Here is a 23,066-nt window from a genome sequence, read left to right as displayed (position 1 = left end):
TTGGTGTGGTCTGAAAGCAGGCATTTACAGGCCCTCTTTCTGAATGTGTTTTTCTAAAAATCCCCCTCAGCCATTATTTCATGTGGCAGGAATTACAAGCCATCACAATACCCCACAAAGGAAACATGAATTTGACCTCATAATTCAAAACCTTTCGATGGTTTAAAATGCAAACATTCCTAACTGGACATGGCTCATGCTCTGGCCAAACTTGACATTTGCCTGAAAGCTTTGTAGGCAAGACTACCCTCTGCTCTCCATTTTTTAAGGGTCAGAGTTAATTTCTGTCATCTAGAATCAAAGGAGGTCAGAGTCATAAAAAAAAATTCAGCAATAATTTTGTACAATGTTCCTTGTTCCTAAATATATGGAAAATGAGAATGGATGCAGAAGGATAATGTGGCAGAGAAAATGTCATTACTAGCACACTGAAGACTAGGGGCAGACATCCTGAGTTCTAGACTGGGCTTCTTTCTGCCATTCTGCATTTCCTTAACCCTACTCTATCTATCAGGTGGGACTGCACCTCTTTCATAGAGGGGAGAGGAAAAAAGTTCTGCCGAAAACTGGTCAGTAATTATTTCCACGTCTTCTCTTTTCCCAGGCTTGAAATTGTGTCCTCTCTGAGCCGAAGTAAATACATAAGTCTATGGAATTCAGTGACCTAGGTAAAGTTGGGAAAATGAGTAAGAGAAATGGAGCAGGCATAGACAGTAAAACAGCCTGAAAGCCCTGGAAAGATTTCCTACCCGCATATCTTTTCTAGCTATCTGGAGACCTGGTCGCTTTCGGATTAACTGAATGCTCTGTTTAAGAAATCAGAAATCAGTTATGACAGTCAAGTTGTAAGATTTGATGATCTGTTTAGTGATCACAGTCTTCTGAGGTAATCACAAATAAAAGGATAGATGTCTGCTCCTTTTCTGTTACATGCACATTTAAGTAAAATAATAATAATGATAGTTAATTACAAAAGCAATGCATTCTTTTCCAGTCTTTTTAAAAATGCTTATTTTATGTAGCTGACACTATACTGTATTTACATGATTATGTCCTAGGTTTATTTGTTTGTTTTTTCTCCATTTAATGTTATATTGAAAGCATTATTCTTTTTTATTTTTTTAATTCTTTTTATTTTAGGGTTACACCAGCGGTATATACGCAGGTTCCCAAGCCAGGGGTGGAATCGGAGCTGTAGCTGCCAGCCTACACCACAGCCACAACAATGCCAGATTCAAGCTGAGCCGTATCTGTGACCTCTACCACAGCTCATAGCAATGCTGGATCCTTAACCCACTGAGCAGTGAGGCCAGGGATCCAACCTTCGTCCTCATGGATGCTAGTCAGATTCGTTTCTGCTGATCCATGGGAACTCCTGAAAGCATTATTCTTAATCACTAAAATTATTTGCAAGTATCATTTTTAATAGTCTATAACAGCTGATCATATGAATATAACATAATAAATTTAATAATGTTCCTAATATTGACATCCAGGTTTCTTTCAATCTATATTTAAAATTTTTAACTATTTTCTTATACGATAGCAATAAGTGCTAGAAAAAAATTTAAAAAAAATTTATTATTATTATTTTGCTTTTTAGAGCTGCATACATGGCATATGGAGGTTCCCACAGTAGGGATCGAATCGGAGCTACAACTGCTGGCCTACTCCACAGCCACAGCAAAGCAGGATCTGAGCTGCAACTGCGACCTACACCACAGCTCAGGGCAACACCGGATCCTTAACCCACTGAGCAAGGCCAGGGATTGAACCCACAACCTCATGGTTACTTCTTGGATTTGTTTCCACTGCGCCACAATGGGAACTCCAGAAAAAAAATTTTAAATTAAACCAAAAGAATAAAAAATAGTTTATAACTCTACTACACAGACTTATTTGCCTTTGTACTCTGAACCACTTGAGGTATGCAGTATATCACAAATCTGGGTCTCCATCGTTAGGGCCTAAGCTTATTGTGAAGGAAAGATACTGTACTGATATGGAGGCCAAGGTCTTAAACACAGAGTTCAGATTACATCTGCAACTGGACTGTCAATAAACTGAGCTTCCCTCCCACAAGGGATCCTTTGGTATTCCAAGGGTACACGTTGACCCTAAAATGGAGTCCATGAAAGAGCCCTGCCAGAGACCAGTGTACTTGACAAACCCACAACAGAATGAAATCAAACAACCTGGACCGAAAAAAAACAGCTATTGTGTGGAGGCCAACTTCAAAAGCCCAACTTCATTTTTCTTTGCTCTGGTTTATACCCTTGCATTATAGATATTCCAGAAACAAGCTTAAAGTCCTTCAATGGTAGACTGTGAGTTTGCTCTATCACTGTGGATTTGACCTGGTCTAACTGATCTAAGGCAAAGCTCTGGCTAGAACCCACTAAGGAATACCACTACCTCACTTTTGCCTGCTTCTCTGGGCTTTTCCATAGACAAATTCCAGGTCCTCTAACAGTGTCTCCACTCCATTTAACCCTCAAACATAAAATGTAGAAATCTGAGTCTGTACAGAGCATCATAAAGAATCCACAGAGGGGGTAGAAAGGGAATTTGGAACTAGATTTTCTTTTTATCAAACCTCTGTTACTCATCACTAAGGAAAGTGATAGCTACCGGTCCATATGCACTTTCTTCCCCTCCATCACTTTCTGCTTCTAAACCCATTCTTCTACCACTGTATCCATGTTGATTCTTTCAAACTCTAGCCCCCAGCTACTAAAGTGATTATCTGGAAGCTATCAGGGCATGAACAATACTCAGTGAAAGTCTGGAGGAAGGAAGGACTGACAGTCACAGAATGAAAACAAACAAACAAACAAACAAAAAAGTCCTTTACGACAAAGAAATACTTGAACCAGCAGCTGAAGATCCTTCTTCTTCTAGAGGTTTCAGGTTTCTGATTGCCTCCTTAGGCACCATTCAGTTATACTAATCCTAAAGTGCCTGTCTTTACCTAATTCTATACGTATTAACAAATGATTTCTGCCACCACATCCAGCAAAAAAACCCAAAAAAACTAAAAACGAAAACTTACCAAACCAGGACTTAAATCTTTTCTTAAATAACAGTATGTAAGAAATGTTTTTCCCTTGGGGTAACAAGTTCCTGACATCACCACAACTTTTGAAAGGGAGTATGAATTATTAGACAATCAACTGAAACGAAAATCAGTTTTCCTGGGGTTTTTCCCTCATTTTCCTATGAAAAATACAACTAAAAAATATATAAGTAAGAATCAACATTTGTGTGGCTGCGAAATGAATGATGTCATTACAGGAAAAAATAAGCATGGCCTATTAGTGTTCTTTAGAACAGCTATGTCCACCTTGTCAACATAGGCTGTTCAAGCAGCAGCCAAGTCAGCCTAGCTGAGAGCTCTTTCCAGCTGCATTAATCTCAGCCACTGCAGAAAATTTTTCTGTAGACATTTTAAGATAAAAATCTTCCACTGAAGTATATGTTTAACAAAAGTCCTGACTATGACCTGACTGAGGATGGACTTTACTCTTTATTCTGATCTGTGAATTCCCTAACTTTCATTGTTTAGTGTTACAACTTTAACATTTTCTTAAGGGATTGGGTGGTAGATAAAATGAATTCAGTGTCTCACAGCGAGACACTACACTATTTGCATCATTTATTTTCTTTTATTTTGGACAAGTAGAAATATCTGACTCTAACATTAATAATTTTGAGTAGGAGTTACCTTATGTGAATTAAAAATGGTTATGTCAGTACATCCCTTCAGAATTTAAAAGATATTTCCCTGTGCTATATCAAGTGTCACACAGTATATCAATTTTTATTTCCCATCTCTCAAGTCTGGTATGCATACTGTTTAACTTCTTAAATTCTAAGTATAGACATAATTCACAAAAGCTGGGCAAATGCTTGACTTACCGGAGATGGCATACATAAGATTTATATGAACAACTTTATTTTAAACAAGAAAGACTTTCGCATTTTGTGCTGCTATATCACTAACTTCATCTGTTTTTTTTTTTTTTAGCTGTAAAATAAATTGGAAAGGTTCATTTACTATCCCTCTAACTTCACAAGCACTACTGATCTAATAGAAAAGCCCATTTTAGTGTGAAAAGTAAGAATCTGACACTGTTTTTCAGAATAAAATTCCATGCTCCCTTCTAGAAATTCTCCAGGCAGCTCTGCGTAGTTCTTGGCCAACCATTTCTGAGTACAAGATAAACCTTACTCTCTTCTTACTGACAGTTGAAATAGCTCTCGTTTGGCAGCCAGAGAAAATGTTTACCCTTTCTTTTCCTCTGGATGATCCTGGTGTTAATAATTGATTGTAGTACATCCACACTGATTATCCTATATTCACAGCTCTAATTTGTGGGTTCTAAATATGCATACTATGTAGATACAAACATGCTTATACATGCATACACAAAAAAATATGTACATGTGTGTTTCTCTATTAGGGACTCCGAAATTATTCCTAAAGCTCATACATAAGAACAACAAAAACGACAGTGATAGATAAAATGCACTGAATACTTCTTGGGCTTTTTTTTTTTTTTAATATGATGCTCTCTAATCCCCCATCTAATAAGGCATTATCATTATACATCTTTTAGGAATCAGGAAATGCAGGCTCAGAGATATTAAGTAACTTGTATCACAGCTAGTAAGTAGCAAAACATGTCACAGAGCTAATAAGTAATAGAGTTGAAATTTAATCTTGATTTATTTGTCCCTAATACCTGTGCTGGTTCTACAAAAATTTTAAATTACATATACTCTCAGACAATGCATTTTATTCTTTTTACATTCTATTTATATGTGCAAATCTAGCTTAAGAGTGCATTCTGATTCATATATTCCTCATACATGTCAGGATGTAGTCAATTTCACAGAAGAAATTTAAACACATTAAAAAAAATGTTGATGTCTGGGTCAAATTCATTCTGTTTAGGTAGATAGTAGAAGTCAAATAGCATCTGAGTATTTCTTTTCTAAAAAAATTTGTCTTATTATGAAAGACTATGCCTAATTTTTATTTTAAATACCTTCTCACAAAGGCACAAATCTTCTAACATAACGTGTTTCTGTCTTGCCTGTATACTCATATATAAATAAAAATCAAATTTAGTCAGAAAGCTAAGTTTATTGAAATTGTTTAAATCATGATTCATTATAAGCTTTCTAGATATTAAGTAAAATAGCTGTGACTAAAGTCAAAGTATATTTCAACTGCTCAAAGATTATTTGTTATGCCCCAACCCTCAGTCTATCTATAGATAGATAGATGAGAGGTAAACAGATAAAGAGCCCAAACAATTTAGAGTTCACTTTTAATCATTTAACCTGCATTGCACTGTGTATGTGTGTATATATACACCATATATATATATATATATATATATATATATATATACACACACACACACACACACACATATATATATACACACATATATATATATATATATACATATATATATATATAAAGGTTTCTCAATCCTGACTGCCTGCTAGAATTATCCAGAGAGCTTTAACAGTTCCCATCTGGGACTGTACCCCAGACTAATTAAATTGGAACCTCTGGAGTGGGACCCAGGCATTAGCATTTTTAAAAAGCTTCCAAGTGATTACAAGGTACAACCAAGGTTGAGAACCACTGGCATCAAACGCTGTCACTCGCTGCTCACTTTTGTCAGCTGGAGAAAGTAATTATAAAAAAGGTTATTAACATTAAAGGTGACTGACCCTCAATATAGAGACATATCACTTTTAAGCCCCAGAAAATAATAAAATAAACTATCTAAGTTTATGTGTAAATACCAAAAGAGTCACTCAGCCATGAATATATTTCATACCACGTTACAAAAAGATTCCAGTTATGTTCTTTTCATCTCTTACCTTGCAGGGATGCACCCACAGTTGTAATGCTCCTGAAATACAAACTGATTCTAATGACCAATCTTCAATTTTTTTTTCCATTTAAGGATAAAGAGACTATAATGAGAATTTAGATGTTAGGTATTATTATCCACACTTTACAAACTGGGAGACTAAACCATCCTAAGATTTATTCAAATTATGAAAAGTACAAAGTGAGATACAACCTGGAATGCTGGAAACAGTACTAGAGTAGAAGTCAAAGAAGGTTGGTTTCCACTCTTGCCTCTGACAACATGCAGCTTTTTAAGCTTGGACAAGTCTGTGGTCTATGCCTCAGTTTCCTTGTATAAAGTAAAGGATTGGGACTAGAGAATGAGTTCCAAAGAAATTTCATAGGAAAACAAACATGGCAACTTACATATATTTTGGGACTTTTTATTTAGCCAAATATAACTACTGGAAAAGAAAGCACATACCACCTGTTTTCACCTTTTTCTTCATAAAAAGCACATGCCACCTGTTTTCACCTTTTTCTTCATAAAAAGAAAGGGCATTTTAATTCCAAAGAAAGTAGGAAAAAACATAACCTGGGGTTATTTTTAAGTAAAACTTAATGATAAAATCACTATATTGTACAATAGGAATAGCTCTCCATCCTCCCCTCCCCAGTCAATAAGTAAGAATCAGGAGGGCCTCTAGATGATGTTTCCAAGTTCTGTGAAGGAAGAAGAAGGAGGGGGAACATTTACCATCTCTCAGTGAAGTGCTCTTTCAAGAGTTTCTTAATATTCCACCATTAAAGAGCTACCTTTAGGAAGTTCCCATCGTGGCACAGTGGTTAACAAATCCAACTAGGAACCATGAGCTTGCGGGTTCAATCCCTGGCCTTGCTCAGTGGGTTAAGGATCCGGAGTTGCCGTGAGCTGTGGTGTAAGTTGCAGATGTGGCTTGGATCCTGTGTTACTGTGGCTCTGGTGTAGGCCAGTGGCTACAGCTCCGATTAGACCCCTAGCCTGGGAACCTCCATATGCCAAGGGAGCGGCTCAAGAAAAGGCAAAAAGACAAAAAAAAAAAAAACTACCTTTAGGAGTTTTGCCACATCCAAGTACTTGATTATTACTTAAGGTTTTTATTTAAATTTCAATGGACTTTTTTTTTGGCTTAAATACATTTATTCTAAAGGTTAACTTTATATCGCTGCCTCAAATAGAAAACCAAAAGAAAATCACTTGTCATAAATACAAGATATTTAGACGATGATGAAAATAAAAGTTCTATTTTATTTTATTTAAATTCTAAGCTAAACACTATTGCCTCCAAAGGCAAAAGACTAAGATGCTCTCTCTCTCTTACAAAGAGAGATTAGCCCATCCTAGAAAGGTGTTAAAGACTAACACTAAACTGAGCCCTCAGTGTAATCAGAGAGATCAAAGGAAAAACAGAAAAGAGCTGCTTTTTCCCTGGGGGATGGATTCAATGTTATGTAATGTCACACAACCTGGCACCACCTGGATCATCTTCCCATTGGGCTCCATACCCTCCCGCTCCTGAAGAAGTAATGCACTCTCCCACTTCCATTAATCCCAGAAAGAAGCAGAGACTTCAGCTTCCCTGAATTTTCAGTATCACTGATGTGAAAGGGAGCTGGGGAGTAAAGTCTGAGAGATAAAAGCACAAGCAGATAAGATAGAGAAGGGAGAGTCACCTAGAGAGGGTTAGGGAAATTGAAGGATAGTGCCTGAAAAGCATTGCCATCTACCTTCAGGTTCTGGTGTGCTGAATGAGATCTTTGCCTTAAGGCCACATTTAGAAAATAGATAGCAAGCTGATTAATAACTCCACATAGCAACTCACTTGGGATCTGGTTAAGTTTTCTCTCATTTTATTTCTAGATGCACTCCAGCTTGAACAGTCTAGCAGGACTAACTCACGCAGAATTTAAATCCACAATAAGAATTTATATTTTTAGTTATTAAGATCCTTACTATTCATGAATTACAGCAGCTTTACCTATTCTTTATAATTCAGAAATTTCATTATTAAAATGTTAGAAGCAGGCTCTAGAGCATCTATCATTACTTTAAAAGTTAATTAGATTACATAAAAGAAATAATTAGATTTGCATTTTTATCTTGGTTTTAAACTTCCAAAGAAGATCACAACAGCCTGCCCATGGGCAATTAAAAACAGCATACAGCAGAGAAATAGAGAGAAGAGAGAAGGTCTGTTTTTCCTGGCTAATTCATGATTGAAGATAGAATTACAAAATATTTTAAGGGTTTGTTGAAGCTGGGGGCTAATCCTAGACTTCTAAGCTTTGTTTATAACCCTCATTTCACTGCAAGAGAGTATCAGATACATGTACAGTGCCAAAAGAAGTATCAAATTACTTTCAATGCGTTTATTTGGTCCTGTTCAGAGGCTGTTGGAAAGAGACTCATTACCTGATCAATAACACACAGAAAAGGACTATTTGCTAGAGCCAAAACAGGAGCAGTATAATTGCTTTTTGTTTATCAATGCTAAATACAATTAACAAAGAGATACTACATATACAGCATAATACTAAGGAACTATGTAAGACTGGAAAGCTCTTGACTGTCTGCTGGCTGCTCCAGCCAGTTCCAAAAGACAATAAATGCAGGGTCCAGCTCTTAAAATTAGAGGTCAATTAGATACTTAATGATGAAGCATAACTTCAAATATATATCTATTATTATTATCCTAGCAAAAAAATTAATTAACCAGGTCATGCAGGCCACAAAGGCTAATGTACAAAGTAATTATTTCTGATCTTTAGACAACAGCTTCACATAAAAAGGTAGTCCTTATTCTGCTCAGCAGATACCTGAAATGTCTGTAGTTAATCATATTGAAGGAAACAAAAGGCAAGGTTTATCTCCTTAAAAGGGGAGAGTACATCTCAAATTATTCTGTTGAATGGTTTAGGAACAATCAACTCCCTGCTTATAATATTAATATCTCTACTGGTTACCAGACAGGAAGAAAGGAGATCATATATTTAATGGAACTCTACCACATGACAAACACACAGAGACAAAATATACACAGGGCACAAAGGAATATATTCTAATCAAAACAGAAAACACTGTATATGAAAAATACTCATATACTCTTTTTTTTCCATACACTCTTAAGAACAGAGTGAAGCCACAAACACTTGGATTTGCAAGTAAGCAGCATGTACTAGTGTGTTTAAAAGAGAAAGTTTTCAGATAAGAGACAGTATCTGGAAAGCAGTAGCAATGGCATTTAGTTGGGGCCTTCCACAGAATGAGTTTGCCATCTATTTCATGTATTAAATGATGAGGGAAGGACAATGAATATTGTATATTAATCACATAGATTAATAATCATAAAGATTAACAAATAAGAATTTCAAGTTTCAAAATTTTACCCAAAAAGGTGTGTATAGGAATTAACTAAATCATTGACTCTGGCCCAGGAAGACAAATGCCCAAATAAAATCCCAACCAACTGGTCCCTTCTTGAAAGAACATTGTTGTTTGGTCAGGATGTGAGAGGAGTACACTGCCTGTATAACACTCAACACAGCCACTTGAATAACTCTGAAACTGGGGTCTAAAGAAACATGAATCTCTAGATCACACCATTCATGAAAAAGTACATTTCTCTCAGGGATATTTTAATAAACTGAATTCTCTTGCAAAGATTAAGTTCTAGCAACAAAATGCCATCGTTAAATATGTTCCTATTGATATACTATCAAAACCAAAGAATGAGGTATGTCGTGTCCATGAAGAATATCTTCTCTAGATTCAAAGACCATGACATGGCCAAACCAGGTTTGGTGAATAAATATATGGATGGATCAAGAAATCAAGATTTTATATTGGCTGTGGGTTTATCATAAATGTCTTTTATTATATTAAGGTATTTTCCCTCTATACCCACTTGGGTAAGAGTTTTTATCATGAATGGTTGTTGGAAGAAATATTTTCTAGTTTGCTTAGATGAGACATATTTAATAAGCTGATTAAAATACTGTAAATATGCATTGATATGCCCAACATATTCAAAATGAATTTTGTTTACTAGTCAACATAACATAAACAAAATGCTTCAAAAGAACTGTAGTGCAATGGGGGGGAGGAGGATGAAATTACTGAAGCAGTTAATCTGTCCTTTGGAATTATAGCATCGGGGTCAACATTCCCAACTCCAAGGATGCATAGTCTATGATCTATTAGTTCTGCTTTCCACAGACTTGATTAAAAACTGCTATTTCTGTCCTGGAACTATCAAAAATGTCTAATTTTTTCTGGGTTCCATATCACAGGAATTACTTAAAGTGTAACAAATTAGCGGAATCACCATTTTCCCCAAAGCACAAATAGAGGGATGTGAACTCACTAGGCAAACAGCCTCCTAAAAGATCTGTAAATATTAAAGAATTTTAATAATTATTTAAAGTTATTAACCTGATTTTTCTTAATTGACTCATCAAAAGTATGAAAGCATTAGTTCACAAAATCATTTGTCTTAACTGTTTCAACATGGCTTAAAGACCATGCATGGTCTTAAAACTATCCCTTTAGGAGTTCCCATAGTGGCTCAGTGGTTAATAAACCCAACCAGTATTCATGAGGACAAGGGTTCGATCCCTGACCTCACTCAGTGGGTTAAGGATCCGGTGTTGCCATGAGCTGTGGTGTAGGCTGAAGATGCATCTCGGATCTCCTTGCATTTCTGTGGCTGGTGTAGGCTGGCAGTTACAGCTCCAATTGGACCCACTGCCTGGGAACCTCCATATGCTGCTGGTATGGCCCCCCCAAAAAAAGACGAAAAAAGTATCCTTTTAAAATTTTAGGGAGTTTCCATTGTGGCGCAGTGGTTAACGAATCTGACTAGGAACCATGAGGTTGCAGGTTCAATCCCTGGTCTTGCTCAGTGGGTTAAGGATCTGGCGTTGCCGTGAGCTGTGGTGTAGGTCGCAGACGCGGCTCAGATCCTGTGTTGCTGTGACTCTGGCATAGGTCGGCGTCTACAGCTCCGATTAGACCCCTGGCCTGAAGACCTCCACATGCCGCGAAAGCAGCCCCAGAAAAGGCAAAAAATGAAAAAAATAAAATTTTAGAATTTATGAAGGCAAAATTACATTAAACTTATATTCAAGGAAATAAAAATATAAGTGAAATAATTTTAACTATATACACAGTGTAAGTTTTGAATGATTACAAATAAAATAAGAATTGGGACTTTTACAATACTATCATAATCATGCCCTTTCCTTTCTCTCTAATGAAAAATCCTGCTTTTCAATGTGTGCAAACATTGTTTCATTTGTTTCTATTATAATAGACCCAGATATGTTTGTGCATGGTCGTTATAAGAGGTTAGACACTCTTCCCTTTCTATTACAGCTTGCAAATTCCAAAACAACAGTACTGACTCAGAAGTCAGCATTCTGAACCAGAAGTAAAGAATAATCTTGAATGTAACCACCTAATATTTAGCATCTAAGGCCAATTGCCATGGCTTGATCTTCCTGACCATGTTGGTGAAGAGGTTCCAGGACGACACGAGATTTTAAAGAAGGAGAAAGGTCAAACTTAGGATATCAAATTGTCACTGTATTCATCTGTCTTCAGGAGAGAAGTTAGGTTTCGTATTTATTTTACTCTTTATTCTGTTTTGTTTTCAAAAGGGATAATGTTTCTTTCTTGATAGAAAAATATTTGCAGCATCTCAATTAAATCTCATATTTTGTTCAAATTAAAATTAGCCCAATAATAGTCTCTCTTCTAAATTTGATCATGTCTATGGCTGGTCAAAAAACCTATCTGAAAATACAGTTAACCCATCCCCTTCCAAAAACCACCTAAAAAGCCTGACTATCAAACACATGCTTCATTAAGTGTCAGAGATGAATATGTTTTGTGTAAGGAGTAAGTGTTTTTCAGTACTTGAAAAATTCTTCGAATGGTCTCATACTGATAAGATAAATACTGACATGATATGCAGTAAAGCAGTGGCTTAGGACAGAATGAACTGTAAATACAGGTTATTACTTCCCCTTATTTTTTTAAATATGAATTCTTGTTACAAAGAATCCCATATTTCTAAAATTAATGTAGCTGACATTTTGAATCTATGATTTCATAATTTATATGGCTTATATCAAGGCCTGATTAGCTTCAATTTTTAAAAAATTAAACAATGAGAAATATCTACAAAATTTAAAAGCTATTGCATTTCTATTAGACCACTTGGAAAACTAATTTTCCTGTCTTCTCAAATTGAACATTCTGGTGAATAACATTTTAAGATCATGTTCTATAATTTCCTTAAAAAGATATGAATTTTATATAGTCAAGTTATAAGGAGTTCTCTGATGGCCTAGCAGGTTAAGGATCTGGCATTGTCACTGTTGTAGCTCAGGTCACTGCTGCATCTGGCTTTGATCTCTGGCCCAGGAATATCTGTAAACCACGGGCACAGCCAAAAAAAGTTACAACTATAAAATTGTATGTAATCAAATAAAATGCTTTGAACTGATTTTGTTGCTATTCATCTGCTCCTCAGTACCATAAGCAAATACCAACTAAAACAGCCAGTTAATACAAACAACTTTGGACAAAGTGAAATATATTCAAAATAAATAAAGAAGGAATAAAGGGGTGGTAAAAACATTAATAATAAGTAACTGACATGGGAACATCTCAGGGAACTTCTTCCATTCCTGCTTTACAAATAGTAGAAACAGAAAGAATTAAATGATCAGGTTATTTAACACCTACTGAGTTCTTAGAGAGGAATCTGGAGAAAAATGTAGGAAGCCACAGGCTAAAAATCTTGACCTTAGCAGTAGGAGACCCACTGAAAACTCTAATAAGGGCAGAACAAGGGAACACCTGGATAGTTATTTAATTAAAGATCTCAGCATGAGTCAGAAGAGAGATATCAGGATGAGAAATTATTCCAAGATTTAATTGTAAAAGCTGACTGTCAAAAATGCCAGAGACATACCATCTCCTATATGTTTGGATTCTTTATTTTGAAACATATAGACTTGACTATGGAATATAGAATCAAAACTAATTAAAACAATAACAACAAACACTGGTTAAAACCGCCTAGTAAAGACAGCTGGACAAAATGCCAAATTAGATACAAGTACTTCTTCAGACACCAAATCAATATTTTAAATGCAGTAAATACTACCTGGAACACTAAGTGTGATTACAAAATGAAGTAAAGATCTTAAGTTAAAATCACTGGCTTTCATCAGCGAGGTGAAGTAAGCTATGACTTTATGCAAAGGATTTCTTTTTAAATACAGGAAGGTGAAATACTAATCTCCAGGAAAGGACTAAAAAACTTTAGAATATACTTCCCTACTAGGTTAAATAATAGATTCCAGTCATTAGAAAATATTCATAGCAACCAAAAGAAACCCAGAGCCTGTGATGGATACATATAACTCTGGGATCACTATCTCTGAGGATTAATTACCAGACAACCAGTTCCTTATTCTAAGGCTTTCTAGAGGTCACACATTTATGTTCCTATTTAAAAATGGAGACCATGTCCCTTACCTAACTCAAATAGCTATTAATCTAATTAACCACCAAATTTCTAAAGGAATGACAGAAATCAGGATTCTTTCTCACGCCACTGTAATTATGATCTATATATTGTGTTACTCTCCACACACACACACACACACACACACAAATGGAAAAGAAAAAGGAGTTTCCAAATTGTGTTATAATTATTCAAGAACAAATTTTTCTTCTCTTTCTAGACTCTGCGCTGCTGCTTTTTTTGGTCTTTTGTCTTTTTAGGGCCACACCTGTGGCATATGAAGGTTCCCAGCTCCAATTGGAGCTATTGCTGCCAGCCACAGCCACAGCAACACCAGATCCCCAACCCATTGAGTGAGGCCAGGGATCGAACCTACAACCTCATGGTTCCTCGTCGGATTCATTTCTGTTGTGCCACGACGGGAACTCCCTAGACTATATGCTTCTGGAAGACAGACAATTATTTACTAAACTTTATATTCCCCTCAGCACCCAGCAGAAATGAAGCTAATATCTGTTAAAGGACAAATTTATTATTTTTTTACCAATCTTTTCCTAAGTCATAAGATCCTTCTCATCATTGGCCCAATCAGATAGTCCTAACAAGAAAATAAGCTTCTACCCATGATAGCATTAGATGGTAAATACAACTAGCATGTGGATGCTATCTTGGAAATCATTAGGTTTCCACCAGGTTGTGTTAGACAAATGGGAGAAAGAAAAAAAAAACATTTATTCTGCTTACACCATCACATCAGAAAAGAATGCTTAGACCACCACCAGTCAATATTTCCTACATCCACTTATACAATTGTATACAACATCCTTGAATCACAGCCCTATTGGTGATGTTTATAAGAGAAGGGTGCATTTGCAGTATTTTAAATTCCATTTTCAAGGAGGAAAGTATCCAAGTATAATCAGACGAGAGTAATAAAATACACTGACCTGGATCTGTTGCTGCAGGAGATTAATTTTGTGCTGCTGTTGCAGAAGTTGCTGCTGTTGTCTTGCAATCTATCAGAAATAAAGTTTCATTATATTAAAATGAAATGCTTGCACCTTTGCCATTATCTTAGGTATCTTTCCTGGTGTTACAAGCATACATTACTGCACATCTCTGTGAAAGAGTTCCTATAAAGTAAGTGAGGCAGAAGCAAAAAGTTGGAGAAAAGGAAATATTTCAACAGGTACCATTTCTCTGCTTACCCCTAAATCTTTACCTGTATATGAAAACTACTCCCTTATATCTGTGGGCAGTTCATCTGTATCTGTGCTGGTCATTTGGAAAGAATGGGGATTTCAAAATCTGATCCTGAGAGAATAAAAACAGGAAAACTCTGGCTACATTTTTTTAAGGAGCTTAATTTGGGCTTAGAAAGTAAAGTCTGTAAACAAAGATAGGAAAGAACTTTCTGTTACTTATAATATGGTCTACTTTGGCGAAAACTTTTCTGATGTAAAGATTTTCAAAAACTGATAACCCTTAGATATTATCAAGGGAGCTTTCAAAAAACACTGCAAAAGTAAAAAACTGTAACTTTTTTTTGTTGATATACTGTATAATGTACAAAGCAGTTTTAAAAACAAACAAAATTTAATATTTATTCAGTTATCTCTTTGAGGGTGATGTGTTAGTTTTATAGCACATGACCCACATACAAGTTCTGTATTCCCTTGCTTTACCAACAATCAAATTCAACGTCTTAACACGTCATCTGGTCTATAAAAAGAAATGTTAACCACTTAATGCAAGCCCTACTGAATACTGAATCTGTCCCTCTGGAGAGCAAGCAACTTCTTTAGGATAATGGTGTTTACCATAAAACAGGAGTTAGGTGTCAGGCTACTTATTACCTCAAAAGCTGAGCTGCTGGAGCCTGAAGCCCAGGGGCATGCCCCTTAGTGACAACACAGTGCCAACTTAGGAAGCCAGAGGAAAGAGTGGCCAGAGAGCACTTAAAGGGACTTGGTTTAATGGTGCCCTATAGGCAAGAGTTGTATTTTTTACTTCTTATTTCTTCTGTTTCCAAAAGTCTCTGTTCTAGAAAGGGTAATGCTGGAAGTGGAAATGAGTGTGAATCAGCTCTGTATTTCCTGAGTCCACTGATATTTTAGCCTAGAGTAGAGGGAAACATCCAAATCACATTTCTTTCAGCAGAAGATGACAAAATAGCAGTCTTCCCCCAAATGCTGCTTTATGGTTTCTGGTGACGACTGGTTCATACTGGAAATTATGATAAAGCTGCCTCTAACATAGGCTACAGTTTGAGAAATGGGACCACTCCTCCCTAAAGCTTTAGAAGCAAAATGGAAACAGTATTTAATCAGGTTAGAAAGGCCCACTCTGCTTGTCACCATTCAAATCAGAAATGGACAACTCACTCTGCAACTCTAGGTATATAGGATGAATCTCTGAATATTTATTTCCTCTTAGCAATCCAGTGAAACACCACTAGGCATCTAATATTGATGGTCCCTCCTAAATGATAAAGTGCTGCATAGAAATGCATCCAAAACACCACAGTGCAATTACTATCATCCACTCTAGACGTATGGGTTTGACACAGTGAAGTATGGTACATAAGCACCATGTGGCTCAAATTCTGAATTTTATTTGCCAATCGGTTGAGCTACATGCTCGCTTCATTGAGCATGACAACCTAGTTTTAAGTGTCATTTAATTTTCATTTTGAAATATAATTACAAAGTGTTCACTGTAAGATATCACTCGTCTGCAAATGTGTCAAGATTAATTTGTGCTAGCTTATTCACAAGTGTCAATAGTTAATTACTGTGTCATCTCTGGATGGCTAAATGACATTCTAACTTCTGATTTTTTACAGTGTTCCTTTATGTTATTTTCCATTAGGGGCTGAGTCCATATTCCTACATGTGGGCAAATATTCAAGCATATAAAATACCAGACGTCACAACTCATTAAAATCAACAGAGCATATATTGCTCTATATACCCCTATAAAATACATTTAACTGAAAAGATAATTCCAGTAATAATGTCAGATTCCTAAAAACTACACATTAATTTGGGTCTGTCTGATCTAAAGCATCAGGGACTACTCATTGTTGTTAGATTAGTGTACTCCTACAAGACAGGAAAAACATTTGGGAAAGTGATTGATTTATTAAAAGATATATACTTAAACTTTGCTATTTTTTCTTCTTTCTCACTTCTAAATTAAGGGAGTCAAATTCTTCCAGGAGCTATGTGTTAATTTGTTTTCAATGATTTACCTATGCTGTGAATAAAGTGACCATACTATTTATCGTCCAAACCAAAACAACTTTTGCAAGTAGAAGAGGGGAGTATTCATAATTGCCCTGGAAAACATTCACCAGAGTTATTCCGGAAAAACTGAGACATATGGTCACCCTAGCTTGGACCAGTGAGCTGAAAAACTCAAAAGTTTTCCTAGACTAGGATCTCCTTTCTCTGGATGATAAGAATAAGGCCCAGAGAGATGTAATTTACTCGTGGTTAAGCTACAGGGGGATTATATGTGATGGCTGCATGAATAAGTACCCCTGAGTAATTAATCAAATCCCACTGTTCTGGAACCATGTTATCATTTCAGTCATTCCCAATTGCTATGATGCCTTTCTTTGTCCTCCACTCATCCCCTTAGTAATCTCAAAGACTGGATTTCCTGAGGGCTTCTTCCTTCCTTCCTTTTTTCCTTCCTTCCTTCCTTCCTCCCATTCTTCCTTTCTTTCTTTTTTCTTTTTCTAAGAAGCCTCATGACAAATAAACCAATCAATGTGATTACGCCCTGAGCTTGGCACATTCCACATCTCCAGTGCAGTTCGTCAGCTCCTTTTGCAGGGCTCACCTGTTCTTGCTGTTGGCGAGCAAGGTCCATTTGCTGCCGTTGTTTCTCAATTTGTGAGGCTGCCAGTTTTTTCTGTTCATCATGCGCTGCCAGGAGCTGCTCCCGTAAACTGATCAGCTGGGTAATCATGGTAGAGAGCTGCCGTTCTTTTTCTGCCAGGCTCTCAGGTGTACCTAAAATGGAAGCAAAAAGATATCTCACAAGTTTGAGAAAAGTCTGAATGAATGAAGGAAGTGTAAGGTGAGCAGATTTAGAAAGGGTCTACCTTAAGACACTTAAATTTCTGGGACAATAACTGGAGGTCACTGTGAGTGCAGGAATGCTCGGGAGTAGCAATGGAATGAAAGCTAGGGTTACTCATCACCCCTGCCAAGAAAAAGAACCATTGCCAATAAATTTTTCACTCTGCCTTCTCGCTCTTTAAAACAAAACAAAACAAAGCAGAACAACCTACTTCATTCTCTTCCTTTCACCACATTCCCCCTTCCCTCTCCAACCAAATCTATCTGATCAAGCTAGGAGTCATGCTATTTAGTACCAAGATTAGAAGCTATGGGTTGTATTAATATTCTATAATCATCTCTACCCTCAGTGACTGACAGAGGATCTAAGACATAGTAGGTGCTTAATAAATGCCCTTAGAAAAATTTTCCATTGTGCGACGATTTGTCTCTGAAGCTCAGAAGTCAGGGGTCACTCTCATGGCCATGGGATGAGTTCTACAGAGAGGGGGAAAAAAAAACCAAAAAACAAAAACAAACAAAAAAAACTGCCTTCCCTCAGGTAAGAAAGGATTGAAACTGATTTTTTTTTTTTCCTGTGAGAGGATCAAGCTAAAGTTCCCAAGTTCATCCTTAAAGGCAACAATGTTGCTTGGGGGCCCCCTCACCCCTTTGTCATTTGTCATTCTTCAAAGGGGAAAAACACATTTGAGGTTGAAAAGGTTGTGATGTTGCCGCACACTTACAGTATGCACTAATGGTGCTGAATAGTCTATTTATGGGCAAATTGCACAGCTCTCCTAAGTAAAGGGTACAGAATCCTTTTGTGAATCTAAATTAGAGCATTTTACCGCAGCATAAGATAAGAATTTCAACCCACTGTGTTTGAACCACACAGGTTTCATTATGAAGAAATGATCTACGATTTGAAAGCTTTTCAGAAAGATGCCACCAGCTGTCAAAGGAAATAAAGATTGCTGATTTTTTGTGTTTGTAGAAGAGGAAACTTCCAATCTCCTTATGAACCCCCCCCCCTCCCCATTCCTGCTAAGAAAGTACCAGGACAATGTGAGAAACTGAAAACATTTTAATTAGGAGTGGACCTATTTTTTGAGTGGGCCCATGGAAAAAAGGGAGCCTTCAGAAGATGCTGGCTATCACTTACTAGTATATAATCCCTTCAAGGTAAGACTGGCAGAGAAGCCATAATATTTAGAACTATCTTGATATTCTTAATGCCAACTCAAGTCCTTCAAAGTAAATAAGCAAAGAAATACATAAAGAAATAACTGCCAATATCCCAAATCACTTAGATTCACTGAGCTGAAAGGTGGACTAAAATCAACATTTTAAAACAAAGTAAGACAGTGAGAAGATATTAGAAAATATACTCCACTGATAAGGAAATAAATCCTGTATCAAGGACAGTTGCCAGATGTTCTTTCTGGCTACTGAAAGCGATTGTTTTTAGGTGAGTTTTTATTTCAGCAATAGGAACTTCAGCTTGGTAAAAGAAAGAACTTCTCAACCCAGAAACATTAAAATATAAAATCAGGTTCCTGGAAGGGATCATAAAATCTCATCCAAAGCACAACAAGCTCAACTAATATAAATACTAATCATAGATAGGAATGAGAAGATACAAGAATGAAATTTACTTTTTTACTCATTTCACTAATTTTTTCAATTATAGTTGACTTACAGTGTTGTGCCAATTTCTGCTGTACTTTAATTAAACAAATATTTCCTGAATCTCAGGTACTATATCAAGAACTAAAGATACTGGTATCCGAGCAAGAAAAAGCAGAGTTCACTATTCTCACCTTAAGTAATCACACATAAAATATAAACTACAACTAAATAATAAGAGTTACAAACAAGACAGATATTTAGGGGAAGGTGTAGCCAAGTTCAGGAGGCCCAAGTGTAGACATGTAAATGTGAATTTATAGAATAACACCATTTAACTGAATCTTTTGACAAATCAGCATTACACTCAAATTTTTTAATTGGAAAAATTCAGTGTCATCTAAATGTCTTTCATTGAACTTAAAAAATACATGTTTAAGAAGAAAACAAGCCATATACATGTGTACATTTTGGCTGCACCTATGGCATATGGAAGTTCTCAGGTCAGGAATCGAATCTAAGCCGTAGCCTCAACCTGTGTCACAGCTTCAGCATTGCTGGCAGATCCTTAACTTGCTGCGCCACACCAGGATTCAACCTGTGAATCAGCAGTGACCCAAGCTGCTGCATAGACGCCAGATCCTTAACCCACTATTCCACAGCAGGAATCCCAGGGATGAATATTATTAAACTGAGGAGTTAAGGTACTCATATAAAACTGTCACTATCTTTTCCTTAAATTTGAAGAGCACATATATATTTTGAATAGATGTGAGTGGCATAACAAATGCATTTGGAATGAAATGTAGTAGTGTAACAAATCTAAAATCACCCCTAAAGTGGAAAATATATATTATCTATTAGTTCCTTGGGAGTCAAATTAACAAGAAATCAATTTACACCACACAACAAAATAGGGGTGTGTGTGTGTGTGTGTGTAATTTTTCTGTTCTATACTCATTATATTTGTTCACATCTAGTAGTTTAAACCAGATACTTAAAATCCATGGTGCTGCATTTTGCTTTAATTGATACCAAATGTATATGCTGCTATAATAAAAATAACGTCTAAATCATGCTGACCAACCAACTTGTGAACACAAGTTATTTCATCTAAAAAATACTAGTTTAATAAATGCGAAACTTTGCCAGAGCAAAGGAACTACAACTGCCTCAGAGTTGTTGAAAAAGTAAACAATTTATGGGACCTAGTGGGGAAACCTAAATACATACTACAGAAGGCAAACCAAACGACCATATAGAATGCCCTTATGAGGTGGCCTAAGTTTACATAGAAAATCTTGTCTTAAGTTATGTTTTGCGGTTTGATAAAATCAGCTTAGAAAAAAAAGATCAGATCCTGGGGATCTGCCCAGGCCAGCAGAGGTCATCAGTAGCTGCCTATATCATCTTTCAGGCTATCTTAAAATGATTCTCTAAAAATCACTGCCAGAAAATAGTCTGTCCCCCACCAAAAAAAAAAAAAAAAGTAGTTTCATAAACCAGAAAAAAAAAAAAAAAGCTTCCGTACACAGCTTCTCTACAAGCCAGGGTGCCTGCTTTTATCCAATATCACACACAGTGTGCGCCTGACATTCTCCACTATAAACTGTATCTATTCTCCAACTCCAAAGACAGTGCAGCAGGTTTTTTTCTTTTTTTCTTTTTTTGGTTGTTGTTGTTTCTTTTTTTTTTTCCATGGGGTCGTCTTTATCCCCAAACCACATCTGTCTTGAGTTTCTCTCAGATTAGTCAGGTGGATCAGTGCTCCCCAGGGCCTGCTCCAGCTGAAGTATTTTAATTTGACTAAACACCTGATTTATTTTATCTCTCCGATGAGAAAGGCAGTTTGTCTTAATAGAGCCTGTCAGCCCACAGCCCCATTCACAGCAATTTACAGGCAGCCAGGGACGCTGGAAGAGAAGAGTGCCGTGATTCTGTATTTTATCCTCCTCCAGAAAGCACCTAAAAGCAGCTATTCACTGCTACTGCATGTGGCATTTTAGAACTGAATTAGCTTTTTATTCAAGTAACTACACTTGTTGTGAATAGCTTATCTGTAAAATTGCTACATTCACTACTGATTTTATTAACCTTTGGCTCTATCACAAAATGGTCTTCAGTTAGGAAAGACCTTTAAAATTGACACATTTTTTTTCTTAGGGGCCTTTATTCCAGTGACTTCAGATTTACTAAGTTTGATCCATTGAATTCTTTACCAGTTGTACTTAAAATTTTGAGTCTCAATAGGAAGTCAATAGTGCGTAAATAAGGAAACACTTTTCAAAATGTAAATACGGCAGCAATTTCCCTCATCAAAAGTTTTCAAATACCATCTTTCACCATAACAGTTTCAAAATCAGCCCTCTAGCCTTTTTTGGTCATAATCTGAAGAACTTGAAAAAAATTAACTAAAATAGACTCTTTATTTTAAACTTTACAAACTATAACTACTTGTCCCCAGGCCCAAAGTCAACATAGAAAATTCAAAATAGACTGGAATTTAGATAAAATAATAAGATAGGATAAATCCCTTATTGTTATAGAACAAAAAATTAAAAATCAAGTTTAAAATTTAAGTCCTTTTTTTACATCAGCTTATAAATGTTAGTACCACAATCTGCTAGTTAATTTTTCCCACACAAAATATACATAATTACAATCAGTGGTGTTAGAAATAAGACTAGGCAATGGAAAGTCTCTAAAGACTCCACATCTGGACAAGGGAGGCACCTTGCAGAGCACTTTACTAAATGGATTTGCAATATTCTTATACCTGGGACTTGTACAATATAAAAGTTTTAAGCAGGTCATTCTCTTAATAGCTGTCCCCTGAAAGTAGATCACTGCTATGTGGTGGTGACTAAGATTTTCTAATGAGAAAAACTAGAAACAAGCACAACAGTGGAAAGAGAAAATTTGAGAGTGGGGGAGGGGAAGAGAGAAAAAGGAAGAGAGAAGATAGGAAGGTACAAACAAGGAAGAGAGAAGGAAAGAGAGACAACAAAGGGACCGTTAAGTCAAGTTTTGTGAATTTCTCTGCATGATTTTTATCACTTCACTTTTATGAAATGAAGAGCAATGGTGTTAAGACAATGTTTATTTACAAAGACAAATAAAACTAATTATCAGCAAATGGCATTATCTAGAGACATATCCTAGGGAATTTAAAATAAGACTTCTATCTAGCCATTCTCCTTTATTGAATCACATGCTACTTGAATAACCTTAATACAAGCTAACAATGAAACTACAAGTCTGGGTAACGAAAAGAGTCTGTGTTTGGAACAATGGGAAAGGGTTGCAGTGACACTGGAGCAGAATTCTGATGGAGATATACTTTCCATATCAACCCCAGAAAGGATTAAAGAACTTAACAATAATTCCAAGACAACATCAATCAAGGAACTCAGCCAACAATCCAGAAAGATTTTAAGTTGAAAGGAAAAGCTCTTAAGAGTCAATTCTCTGGTCAGTTCTAATTTTTTTTTAATGGACATTGTTTGAGAAGAAAGCCAAAATACAATGCTAGATCATAAAAGAAAGCTGCATTTGATCTTTTCTGCCCACAGGTAACCCCGTTAAACTGCTGCATCTCATACTGCAGCCTCCTCACACATCAGATGAGCTGTGATGTCTCCACTTCACAAGCTCAGTCCATCATTTAGCACTGGCCTTTTTTGATATAGCCTTCTTTTAAATGTCACAAAATAGGACAGCAAAAAGTCAACAAAAATAAATAGGGTAAGCTGAAGAAACTAACAATCCATCAGAAGGTCCCCTGATAAAAGTTACTTTGTGGTGACAGCCTGAGAAAGGAACCCCTGTCCCAGCGTACCAGCAGCTAATTTGAGTTCTGAATCCAACAGCAGTTTTAAAAGCTTTCCACTCTAAAGGGCCCCAGTGCATCAT

General features: G+C 36.3%; 1 protein-coding gene across 5 annotated transcripts in view; it reads right to left on the bottom strand.

The window, feature by feature from the left end:
* Positions 1–23,066, bottom strand: part of SOX6 (SRY-box transcription factor 6) — a 424,407-nt gene that overhangs the window by 188,875 nt on the left and 212,466 nt on the right. For all 5 annotated transcript variants that reach the window (XM_047776211.1, XM_047776209.1, XM_047776210.1 and 2 more), the window contains exons 5-6: positions 17,305–17,477; positions 14,403–14,471 (exon numbers count right to left, since the gene is read on the bottom strand). In XM_047776211.1, the coding sequence (XP_047632167.1) occupies positions 14,403–14,471; positions 17,305–17,477 (242 nt within the window). The remainder of the gene's footprint in view (positions 1–14,402; positions 14,472–17,304; positions 17,478–23,066) is intronic.

Source organism: Phacochoerus africanus, chromosome 4 (genome assembly GCF_016906955.1).
Source record: "Phacochoerus africanus isolate WHEZ1 chromosome 4, ROS_Pafr_v1, whole genome shotgun sequence".
NCBI classification, from domain to species: Eukaryota; Metazoa; Chordata; class Mammalia; order Artiodactyla; family Suidae; genus Phacochoerus; species Phacochoerus africanus.
The sequence above is the reverse complement of the archived record's forward strand: the minus strand, read 5'-3'. Positions and strand labels throughout refer to the sequence as shown.